At 38.7% G+C, this 13,141-nt stretch overlaps 1 protein-coding gene across 8 annotated transcripts in view; it reads left to right on the top strand.

Moving 5' to 3' along the window:
• The window catches only part of RABGAP1L (RAB GTPase activating protein 1 like), a 758,000-nt gene that overhangs the window by 165,787 nt on the left and 579,072 nt on the right, over positions 1 to 13,141 (top strand). For all 8 annotated transcript variants that reach the window (XM_043568487.1, XM_043568490.1, XM_043568491.1 and 5 more), the window contains one exon: positions 3,597 to 3,738. In XM_043568487.1, coding sequence (XP_043424422.1) covers positions 3,597 to 3,738 — 142 coding nt within the window. The remainder of the gene's footprint in view (positions 1 to 3,596; positions 3,739 to 13,141) is intronic.

Consider the following 13,141-nt stretch of genomic DNA (forward strand, 5'->3'; position numbering starts at 1 on the left):
CATCCCCTCACTTTCAATCTGAAGGTGTCCTCAGGTCTAAAATGAGTCTCTTGTAGACAGGAAATAGATGGGTCTTGTTTTTTTTTATCCATTCTGATACCCTATGTCTTTTGGTTGGCACATTTAGTCCATTTACATTCAGTGTTATTATAGAAAGATATGGGTTTAGAGTCATTGTGATGTCCGTAGGTTTCATGCTTGTAGTGATGTCTTTGGTACTTTGTCTCTTAGGATCCCCCTTAGGATCTCTTGTAGGGCTGGTTTAGTGGTGATTAAATTCCTTCAGTTTTTGTTTATTTTGGAAGACCTTTATCTCTCCTTCTGTTCTAAATGACAGACTTGCTGGATAAAGGATTCTCAGCTGCATATTTTTTCTGTTCATCACATGGAAGATCTCCTGCCATTCCTTTCTGGCCTGCCAAGTTTCAGTAGATAGATCCATCACTGGTCTTATCGGTCTCCCTTTATATGTTAGAGTACGTTTATCCCTAGCTGCTTTCAGTATTTTCTTTTTATCCTTGTATTTTGCCAGTTTCACTATGATATGTCATGCAGAAGATCAATTCAAGCTACGTCTGAAGGGAGTTCTCTGTGCCTCTTGGATTTCAATGCCTTTTTCCTTCCCCAGATCCGGGAAGTTCTCAGCTATGATCTCTTCAAGTATACCTTTAGCACCTCTCTCTTCCTCCTCTGGAATCTCAATTATGTGTACATTATTGTGTTTTATCGCATCACTTAGTTCTCTAATTCTCCCCTCATACTCCTGGATTTTTTTATCTCTCTTTTTCTCAGCTTCCTTTTTTTCCATAATTTTATCTTCTAATTCACCTATTCTCTCCTCTGCCTCTTGAATCCGGACTGTGGTTGCTTCCATTTTATTTTGCAGCTCATTTATAGCATTTTTTTTTAGCTCCTCCTGTTTCTTAGTCCCTTGATCTCTGTAGCAATAGATTCTCTGCTGTCCTCTATCCTTTTTTGAAGCCCAGCGATTAATTTTATGACTATTATTTTAAATTCATTTTCTGTTATATTGATTAAATCGTTTTTGAGCCAGAATATATTGTTTAATTGTTCATTAGCTCTCACTACTTTCTGGAGTTTCTTTTGAGGAAAATTCTTCCATTTTGTCATTTTGGATAGTCCCTGGTGTGGCGTGGAACTGCAGGGCTCTTCCTCTGTGCTGTCTGGAGTTACTTGTGTTGGTGGGCGGGGCCACAGTCAGACCTGATGTCTGCCCACAACCCACCGCTGGGGCCACAGTCAGACTGGTGTGTACCTTATCTTCCCCTCTCCCAGGGGCAGGACTCACTGTGGAGTGGTGTGGCCCTTGTCTGGGCTGCTTGCACACTGCCAGGCTTGTGGTGCTGCTTCTATGGGATCTGGCGTATTAGCCTGGGTGGATCTGCAAGGTGCACAGGGGCGGGAGAGGCAGGCTCAGCTCTCTTTGCTAGTGGTTCACTTCGGGAGGGGTCCTGAGGCACCGGGAGGGAGGCAGACCTGTCGGAGGGATGGATCCACAGAAGCACAGTGTTGGGTGTTTGTGGTGCAAGCAAGATCCCTGACGGGAACTGGTTCCCTTTCGGATTTGGGCTGGGGGATGGGTGAGGGAGATGGAGCTTTCCAGTGCCTTTGTTCCCCGCCAAGCTGAGCTCTGTCCTCCGGGGCTCAACAACTCTCCCTTCCATTGTCATCTAGCCCTCCCACTCTCCAAGCAGAGCTGTTGACTTATAACATTCCAGATGTGAAGTCCTACTGGCTGTGAGAACTCACACAGTCCAGCCCCTCTGCTTTTGCAAGGCAGACTCAGGGGCTCTGCCTTGCTGGGTGGGCTGGCTGCCCCTCCACTGCCCGGCTCCCTCCCACCAGTCCATGTAGCGCACACCGCCTCTCCGCCCTTCCTACCCTCTTCCGTGGGCCTCTTATCTATGCTTGGCTCCCGAGAGTCCGTTCTGCTAGTCTTCTGGCAGCTTTCTGGGTTATTTAGATAGATGTGGATGGAATCTAAGTGATCAGCAGGACACAGTGAGCCCAGCATCCTCCTAGGCCACCATCATCTTCCTAACTTCGATTACTTTCTCTTTATAGTAAGTCAGGTAGTGTCAGTCCCCAGATTTTGTTCTTCAGTATTGTATCGGTTATTCTGGGTCTTTTGCCTCTTTCTGTACACTTTAGAATTAGTTTTTGACATCCACAGGGCATCTTTCTGGGATTTGGATTGGGATTGCATTGAATCTGTAGATCAAGTTGGGAGGAACTGACAGCAACATTGAGTCTTCCTATACACAAACATGGACTATCTCTCCGTTTCTTTAGTTCTCCTTTGATATCTTACATCACAGTTTCCTAGCTTTTCCTCATATACATCTTGTATATAAATGTATATATATACATATGTATATAAATGTGTATATATACATATATATAAATGTGTATATATATATAAATACATAAATATATATAAATGTATATATAAAAATGTGTATAAATGTAAATTCTGCCTTTGTTATATGTAGTGGTCTGTAAATGTTAGATCATGTTGTTGATGTTCAATTCTATAACCTTGATGTATTATTGTCTACTTTTTTTATTGTGAGAGGAATGTGAAGTCTCTAATTGTAAATGTGGGTTTGTCCATCTCCTTTCATTTCCATCAATTCTTTTTTTTTTTAAAGATTTTATTTTTTTGAGTAAATTTTATTTACTCAAGTAATCAGTAAAACAGTGTGGGGCTCGAATTTATAATCCCAATATCAAGAGTTTCACACTCTTCCAACTGAGAGTTGGAGTGCCCCCATCCCATCTTTTATATATTTGAGACCCAGTTGTTAGGTGAATTTACTTATAAGATGCTTTGGTGTTCTTGTTAAATTGATTCTTTTAACATTGGTCAATCACCTTCTTTATTCCTAGTGACTTTTTACTTGTGTGGTAGTCTATCTTATATTGATATGGTCTCTTCTGTTTTCTTCTTAGTGTTTTCATGGTATATCTTCTTCCCCAATTTTAACTTACCTACATTACATTTAAAGTTTTTCTTTTTTTTTTAGATAGAATGCAATTGTGTCAATTGTCAATCTGACAGTCTTTGTCTTTTAATTGGTATGTTTAGGCCATTTTTATTTAATATAGTTATAGATATATTTGGATTTAGGCCTACCATTTTATTATTTTCTGTTTTTCATTTCTTTCTCTTTTCACCATTTATAAGGTAAAAACTATCTACTTCCCTGAATTACTTGATGGATGTAACTGATACCCCTTTATCTCAGTGTGAGCCAGTCAGTCCTAGAAATCCAGCATTACTTACCTATCTGCCCTAGAGTCTGTGGTATTTTAGGATTTCTTTTGTTAAATGGAAAATTTCTCCCAATATGGTTATTAGGTTTCATTGGTTAAAATAATACTGGAAGAATAATGCATTTAGAATATCATGCGGAGAACAACACACTTGAAAAATTTGTACTTCAGTCTTGGTGTAGATCAAACATGACATGCTCTTCCTAATTTCAGGTCTTTTTGATGAACCATTGAATTACTATCTTTCAGTCTGTCCTTCAAGTTTCTAATATTGAAACACATGTTTATATCTTTCTCAGTATGAGGGAAAAGGCCATACCAATGCTGGAGATGCAATATATGAGGTAGTAAGTCTGCAGCGACAGTCTGAGAAGGAGGAACCGGTCACTCCCACTAGTGGAGGGGGTCCCATGTCACCACAGGAGGATGAAGCAGAAGAGGGTAAGAAGTGAAACTTATTCAGTTGTCTTTCTATATATAGCTGCTTTATTTATAACCCTCACAGGTGTGTGTGTGTGTGTGTGTGTGTGTGTGTGTGTGTGTGTGTGTGTGTGTGTGTGTGTGTGTCGGGGGGGGGGGGGATGGAGAGAAAGAATGCTGATTTTTCCTAGTTTTTGCTACTCTTAGGCTAGATTCTGCTAGATGCAGAAGAGATTTTGATTCTTCAGTTTCTTGGTTGCGTAGTCCCTGGCTCCACTTACGTAACTATTTAAATTGACAGCCTCACTTTGCTATTTTGCTTCCTATTTCATTTCAAATATTAAAAAAAATTTTTTTTTAATGTTTATTTATTTTTGAGAGATACAGAGACAGAATGCGAGTGGGTTAGGGGCAGAGAGAGGGGGAGACACAGAATTGGAAGCAGGCTCCAGGCTCTGAGTTGTCAGCACAGAGCCCGACGCGGGGCTTGAACTCACGAGCCGTGAGATCATGATCTGAGCCGAAGTCGGACGCTCAACTGACTGAACCACCCAGGCACCCCTCATTTCAAATATTTTTAAAGTGTTTAATGAGAAGTTTCAACTTCTCTCAAGTGTTTTTAGAATTTTAGTGATATGTCATGTCCTATACTCATTTGATATTATTTAATTCTGACTTGTTTTTTGTTGTTGCCTTATCATTTTACCACTCACTTATTTGAAATAGCATGATATCTGCTCTGTTTACTACATGGATGCTGCTGAGAGATGCTGACCAACCCCATAAGAGTCACACTTCATTTGGCTCTGTGCTCAGTCTTCTTTTTATAGAAATTAGAACTAAATGGCAGATCTTTACTTTAAACCCTTAAATTATCTGCTTACAAGCCACCTGGGTGGCTTAGTGAGTTAAGCATCCGACCCTTGATTTCTGCTCAGGTCATGATCTCATGGTTCGAAAGATCGAGCCCTGTGTTGGGCTCTGTGTTGACAGCACAGAGCCTGCTTGAGATTCTCTATCACTCTCTGCTCCTCCCCTGCTTGTGTGCACGCGAGTGTGTGTGCACACTCTGTATCTCTCTCTGTCAAAATACATAAATGGACATTTAAAAAATTATCTGCTTACAGGGTAGGATTTGTTAAAAATAATTTCTGAATTGATATCACCTTTGCAAAAAGCATCTTAGAATTTCTTAGTCTTTCTATGAAACTAGTACTTGCCATACAAATACTAGTTATTTTTGGTTAATATGTATTGAGTGTTTATTACATGTAAACATTATTCTAAGTGTTTAATAAAACTTTATGAAGGTATAATTTGCATGCAATAGAATGTACCCAGTTTATTTTTTTTAATATTTTATTTTTAATCTCTACACCCAACATGGTACTTGAATTTGCAACCCCAAGATCAAGTCACTTGCCTACTGACCAAGCTAGCCAGGTGCCCCCAGTATACCCATTTTAATTGTATAGTTCATTGAATTTTGGCAGATGGGTACATCTGTATAACCATCACCAGAACCATAATATAAAATATTTCTATTACCCCCAGATTTCCTTCACGCTTTTTTCACAAGTCATCCTTTCTCCTCACCTGTGGTTTCTGGCAACCACCAATCTGTTTTCTGTCCTCCTGTTTTGCCTTTTCTACATCTTCATGTAAAAGGAATCTTAATGTAGTCTATGGTATTTAGCCTCTTTCACATAGCAAATCTTTTGAGATTTATCTGTTGTATCAGTAGTTGGTTCCTTTTTGTTGCTGACTGGTAATTTATTGTAAACATATGCCACAATTTCTTTATCACATCAGTTAATGAGCCTTTGGGTTGTTTGTAGCTATTGGCTGTTAGGAATAAAGTTGCTCTGGATGTTTGAGTATAAGTCTTTGCTGAGTATATGCTTTCATTTTTCTTGGGTGAATAGCTAGGAGTAGACTTTTGGTAGGAGAAGTCTTATGGTAAGGGTGTATTTAACTTTATAAGAAACCACTAGGCTGTTTTTCAAAGTAGCTGTATCATCCATCCTTAGCAGCATGTGAGTTAGTTGTTCCATATCCTTATCTACATTTGGCATTGTCAATATTTAAAATTTTAGCTGTTCTAGTGGGAGTATAGTGGTATCTTGTGATATTAATTTGAATTTTCCCAACTGACTCATCATGTTGTTCATTTTTTCATATGATATTTGCCATTTGTATATCTTCTTGGTCCAACAGTCTGTTCAGATCTGGTGCCCATTTTTAAATTGGGTTGTTTGTTTTCTGATTGATTTTTAAGATTTCATTTCTCTATCTCTGTTTATATAGATAAAAGTCCTTCATTAGATAGGTTTTACAAATATTTTGTCCCATTCTGTAGTTTGCCTTTTCATTTTGTGAATAGTGTCTTTTGGAGAGCAAGAGTTTGTTTTATGAAGTCTAACTTGTCAGTTTTTTTCCTTAATGATTTGTCCGTGATCCATTTAAATTTTTATGCTGGATGTAGTTTAGAGTTCTTTTTTGGGGGGGGGGTTAAAAAACAAAACCACTTATTATCTCTTATGGTTTCTGAAGGTCAGGAATTAGGGAGTGGCTTGTGTGGGCAGTTCTGGCTAAGAGTTTCTTATGAAGAGTTAAGTGTTGTCTGGGGCTGTAATCATCTGAAGACTTAACAGGGTGGGGCAGAAAGGCGCTAATTCATACAATTACCAAAATGATGCTGGTGGTTGGCAAGCAACTTTGCTTCCTCTCCACCTAGGCCTCCCCACAAGGGCTGCTTGGGTGTCCTTTTGGGATAATGGCTCCCCAGACAGCAGTCCAGGAGACCAAAGTGGAAACTGCAGTGCCTTTTATATCCTAGCATTGAAGTCATGCAACATCACTTTCACAGTATTCTCTTGATCACAGAGTTCAGCCCTTACTTCCATTGTGTGACTCCACTATATTCTAGACAAGACTCCCAGGAACATTGTTGTGGTCATCTCCTTCCCAGCCAACACAAAGAGGTAAAGACCAGAGATCATTTGCAGGAGAATTTTGGGCCAGACATAGAAACACATTCTTTTCTGGTAAATAAAAACCACAGGACTGTTTGGGAATGTAATTGAGTTATGTTGCTCAAGAAGAAGAACAGTTGTGACAAGCATCTACCAGAAAGGAATTTGAACTTAAGATTTCAGGTAATGTCTTATAAAAATGCCATTCCCTTTAGAAATAAAAAATATATGGAACTAGAATTGGGAGAGAACAAAAATAATAGAATGACAGTTGCTACTCCATAGGAATACATTATATAATTTAAATAAAAATCCCTTCTATCCACTAATTTAAAAGAAGGACAACTAACATGGATTAAGTATCTGCTTTGTAGCACATAATGTATTAGATATTTAATAGATCTAGTTTCATATTTTCTCATATTAGACCTAGAAATAAAGTAAGTATCATCTTTATATAGCATATGAGGAAATTGACTAAAAAAATTGAGGTAAATAATTTGGGGTCAAAGAACTAACAATAATATACAGAATCCGAACTTATGGTAGTGTCACTCTAAAGTCAATGAATTTTCATGACATACAAAATCAAGGTATTCTTCTTTAAACCACTGAATTGATATAATTCTCATTTGCTTAAAAGGTAGTATTTCTCATATTACAGACAAGATATTTTAGCTCTTATGTATTTTAGATCATATTCTACATCTGTCTAATGTCATACACCTTGGCTAGAAGAACATAATGCAACATAATATGAAAATATAATGTGAGACTCTATCTTCCAAATAGCATTGTTTTATGTGAAAGCATTTTTGAAGAGTGCTTTCAGCATACAGATAGTGCATTAAAAAAGAACTTTAGATATAGAATATTTCAGTTATGTCAGCCAGAAGCCAAACATACCTCTTTAAAGGATGGGTTGTAGAAAAACTGATCGGAAGCCAAAATATTCTCTTCAACAGAAATCTTTGAGACACGCAAGCACTCCTTTAGTTTATTTTCCATGCATTTTTTATTAAAAACATTTTTTAATATTTATTTATTTTTGAGAGAGACAGAGAGTGCTGGTGGGGGAGGGGGAGAGAGAGGGAGACCCAGAATCTGAAGCAGTCTCCAGGCTCTGGGCCGTCAGCACAGAGCCCAACGTGGGGCTCAAATTCGTGAACTGCGAGATCATGACCTGAGCTGAAGTCGAACACTCAACCGACTAAGCCACCCAGGTGCCCCTATTTTCCATGCGTTTTGGCTGACATATTACTCGATGCTATTCAGGACTTGGAAAGGTATTTTTTGGTTTAGTAGTAATTACCTTAGGTGTGATTTAGAGATTTGAAAGTTGTGCAGATGCACTTTAACAAAAGAGGTGTTTACTTATGGAAAGCAACATAACTAGAAAACAGATACATTTAGAAGTAAATGACAAACCAAATGATCCCAGTTTTAGCTTGTTATGAATCATCAGAATATTCAGAAACATCCACTGCCAGGATCTTAAAATCATGTAGGTAAGCATTGGAAAGGCTATCATTTTCTTTTTAATTCTTTTTAATGTTTATTTATTTTTTTTTTTTGAGAGAGAGAGACAGAGAGACAGTGTGAGCAGGGGAGAGGCAGAGAGAGAGGGAGACAGAATCTGAGGCAGGCTCCATGCTGCCAGCACAGAGCCCAACGCGGGTTCAATAATGTAATGATTGAACAATTCTGTGCATTTCCATTGCACACAACGATAAGTGTAGTCACCATCTGTCACCAAATAACGTTATTACCATCTTATTGACTACATTCTCTATGTTGTACTTTTCATCTTCATGACTTATTTAGTAACTGGACTTTGTACCTCTTATCTGTTTTACCCATCCCCATCCTCCCACCTTCCTCCCCTCTGGCAACCACCAGTTTGTTCTCTGTATTTAAGTCTAGTGGTGTTTTTGTTTTGTTTTGCTTTTGTCTCTTCTTTTTCCTTTGTTCATATATTTTGTTTCTTAAATTCTACATGACTGAAATCATATGGTATTTGTCTTTCTCTGACTTCCTTCACTTAGCATTGTACCCTCTAGGTCCATTCATGTAGTTGCAAATCATCAGGGCAATGCAAATCAAAACCACAGTGAGTTACCCTCACACCTGTCAGATTGGCTAAAATGAAAACCACAAGAAATAACAAGTGTTGTCAAAGATGTGGAGAAAAAGGAATCCTCGTGCACTATTCGTGGGAATGCAAACTGGTGCAGCCACTGTGGAAAACAGTATGGAGGTTCTTCAGAAAATTAAAAATAGAATTACCATATGATTCAGTAATTCCATTACTGGGTATTTGCCTAGAGAAAACAAAAGCACTAATTTGAAAAGATATATGCACCTCTATGTCTATTATAGCATTATTTACAAAAGCCAAGGTGTAGAAACAGCCCAGATGTCCACTGATAAATGAATGGATAACAAAGAGGTAGTAAGGGTAGTATGTATATACAATGCAATGTCAGTCATAAAAACGAATGAGATCAAGCTTCTTTTTTTGAGAGAGTGTGTATGCACACACATGAGTAGGGGAGAGGGGCAGAGGGAGAGAGAATCTTAAGCAGGTTCCATGTTCAGTTCAGAGCCGGACTTGGGACTCTATTCCATGACCCTGGGATCATGATCTGAGATGAAATGAGGAGTCAGATTGTCAACCTACTGAACCCCCCCAGGCACCCCACTCTTCATTTTTGATGTAGCCATTTTGACACAGTTCTTTTGACACGGTGGTGTCCAAATGGCTACTTCAAAAATATAAGGAATGAGAGGCAAAAGAGATACATTTGAGAAATTCTGGAGGTAAGATCAAGAAGTTTATAAATTAATTGGATGTCATGAGCAGCAGAAGAGAAAGGAAGAAAAAGAATCAAAGGTTACATCTAGGTTTCTAGGTTAGGTGGCTGGATGATCTTGGTACCAACAAATGAGACAAGGGGAAGAAGAGTGGGTTTCGGAATGAGGGTAAGATTTAGACATTGATGAGTTTGAGCTTACTGTGGAACATTAAAGTTGGACTGTTTTTCAGGTACTAGAGATAGTTTTTAATTATGAGAGAAGTTTAATTGTTAGAGATAAAGGTTTGAGAGACCTCAGCATGAAGCAATGAGAATGGCTGAAATTTCCTTGGGAAACGTGGGAGATGCAGGTTGAAAGTAGAGTTTAGGTGATCACTGACATGTAAGGGGTATATGCAGGAAAAGAAAGCCCAGCTAAAGGATTTGCAGAAAATGATCAGAATAATGTGAGGAAAACTAAGACAGTGTAGTAACAGACGGTGAAGGCAGGAGTGTTGTGCAGCATTGCCACGTGTAACAGGTTCAGCATAATAAGACCAAAAATTGTTCATTGGGTTTGGTGAATTTTAGAGGTCACTGAACCTCTGTGAGGGTGATTTTACTGAAGTTGGGCAGGAAAGTCTTGTTTTAGTGGATTGAGGAAGGGGAGACTGGTGTTCTAACCTTTCAAGAAAGTTGATCAGAAGAAGAGGAAAGAGATTGGATTAAAAACATTGGGTTATATTAGGCCAAGAAAGGGGTAAGAAATTTGAGCTCATCTGTAGCTGGAAAGAGAGAGCTAAATTAGAGAGGAGTTACCACTGAATTTGTAACAGTACAGCTTCCTGACAGGCTTCTGTGTCTTCTGCAAATGCTGTTTACTCTGCTTACAGGCTCAGTCCACCTGAGTAAGCGCTTCAACAAAGGCATGTTAACAGTAAAAAGAAAACAGTAATTTTAGCGTACTAGCAGTTTCTGCACTTAGAGATGTTTCAAAATATTTTCTATGACATTTTTTTTAGTAGGTTGCTCAGGCAAATTACATTTAAAATGTATTTAATGCAGAATGGCTGAGTAAGGAGCTTGGCCAATCCATTTATCAAAAAGCAATGATAAAAGTCAGTAAAATTGTCAAAACCCAGCCAGTTTAGGACTTAAGAAAGTGACAAATTATACAAAATGAGAAGTATTCATTCAAGAAAAACTACTGAACTCAGGGAAGAACAGTCTGGTAGCTTAGTCCCTGCAGCTGCTCCCATTCTGCTCATTCCCACCACTGGCTTATTATTGTGGCAGTTGTACAAGGGTGGGGCAAGATGTGAGAGCTAGGAGCTTGGAGAAACCGATCCATAGAGGGGAGGGGTGGGGCGACGGGCTAAATGGTTGAAGGGGAGTGGGAGATACAGGCTTCCAGTTATGGGATAGATAAGTCACAGGGATGAAAGTTACAGCATGAGAAATACAGTCGGTGATACTGTAATAGCGTTGTATGGTGACAGATGGTGACTTACTTACACTTATGGTGAGCATAGCATTTAACATTGTGTGTCAACTATACTTCAATAAAAGACAGAAAGAAAATTAGTAGTTTTGCTTTAGTTGCTGAAAGGGTTTTTATGTGATTTGGAGCAAACATAGAAACCTTGTATTGCTGGAATGTTGTTGGAAACAGTCGTGATTTTTGTGGCAGAAGGATGGCCAATGTTGTAAATAGCATGAGGTTGTAATTCTGGCTGGAGAAAGCCACAGATTGACCAGAATTTTTTTTTTTAATTTTTTAACGTTTTATTTATTTTTTGAGAGAGAGGGAGCAAGAGCGACAGCATGAGCATGAGTGGGGTAGGGTCAGAGAGAGAGGAAGACAGAATCCGAAGCATTCTCCAGGCCCTGAACTGTTAGCACAGAGCCCAGTGTGGGGCTCGAACCCATGAGCAGCGAGATCATGACCTGAGCCAAAGTCAGTCCACTCAACCAACTGAGCCACCCAGGCACTCCAGATTGGCCAGAATCTAACAGGATTTAAGGAATAAGTGGGCTTTCCTAAGACTGTACATATCACTGGTGGTCTGGAAGACCCTGTATGTGTGCAAGGCTGAGCACTCTGGAGGGACCAGAATGGGCCCTAACTAGTCACATATCTGTTCTGGACCTGAGGTCTTACATGTACCTGACCGAATTGTGTTTCCAGAATTCTGTCTCCTAAATGGTTTTGCCTTTCTTTTCTATTCAATGGAGAGAGGCTATACTTCAAGTGGACTAGGTAGCTGAAGACTGTTTCTTCCCAAATCAAGCTGTTGGTTTTCCCCTGTCATCAGGTGGCGTTTCCTAGGCTCCAAATCTCAGAATCCAGAAGCCTACCTTTATCTGACTTTGTCATTCCTTGTACTGAAGTATTGTCTTAGCTCCTAACTGGTTTCCCCCCTTCCACCTTTGTCCCTACCAGCCTAGTCTGTGTTCCCCACACCAGCCATACATGTTCTTTTGAAATTTGTCAGATTACTTTACTTCTCCTTAAAATCCCCCACTGGCTTCTCATTTCACTTAGCCAAAAGTTCTTTTTACTATGGTTGACAGGGCTGAATGCAGTCTTGCTCTGATTTTCACCTTAAAAAAAAAAATTTTTTTTTAATTTTACATTTCTGACCTCATTCTCTACCACCCCCTCCCTTCCACATGCCACACTTGTCCTTTTGCTGTTCTTCAGACATAGCAGGTGCACACTTGCCTTGGGCTGTGGTGCTTGCAGTCCCAGCTGCTGGCTGGGACTCTCTGTCTTAGATTGCTGCATGGTTCCCTACCTACCCTCATTCTAATTTTTCCTCAGATGCCACCTTCTCATTGAGATCTTGTCTGCTCAGTAAATAGGATGAACACTAATAAACGAATGAACAAATAATTTTAAAAAATATATAATATTTATTATAATCGATATAATGTTTTTCCTTTTATAATGCTTGAAAATGATTCAATGGTAAGAAAGACGAGAAAAACAGAGGCAACATTTCTGGATTGCATTTGAAAATATGCAAAAGTACATAAAAATTTCAGTTTCATATTCTTATGTATATGGTCTGAAGAATAGGTCATCAGATTTCTGTTTTCCTCTAAAATTCATTTCTGTTCTTAACAATTTTTCGCTATTTGAGATGTCACCTCATCTTTTGAAAATCTATTAGCTATCACCTATATTTAAAAAGTTACAAAAATCACAGAGTAGGAAGTAATAGTTTCTTTTATAGATCAGGCATTTCATACATTTTCAATATACTTTATTATTAGTTCTGTAATTGACATTTCTGTCAACGCAAACATCAAAAGTTAGAGCTGGAGGTGGCATAGAAATGTTTTCCTGCTCGGGGGGAATAGGAGTATTCTTTTATTTAATTATTTCCAACAATTTGCCTGTCAAAGCAAAAGTGGAAGTTCAAGTCACTCTAAATTGTCTTACCTTAGCCTGTAATTTAACTAAAAAGGGATGCAGATTCAAAAGGAATAAAATTGCTCTTAATTTCCTGGGAAAGATCTAAAGTAAAATGAATTAAGGTATCTTGGCATATTTTTCAAATGCTGTTCAAAAAATGAAGTGTGTTAAAGGGGATTAATTTGAATGCAAAGGAATCTTAGCAGAAAGTTAAGTCCATCAGTGCAACATCA

This window comes from Prionailurus bengalensis, chromosome E4 (assembly GCF_016509475.1).
Source record: "Prionailurus bengalensis isolate Pbe53 chromosome E4, Fcat_Pben_1.1_paternal_pri, whole genome shotgun sequence".
In the NCBI taxonomy this organism is placed as follows: Eukaryota; Metazoa; Chordata; class Mammalia; order Carnivora; family Felidae; genus Prionailurus; species Prionailurus bengalensis.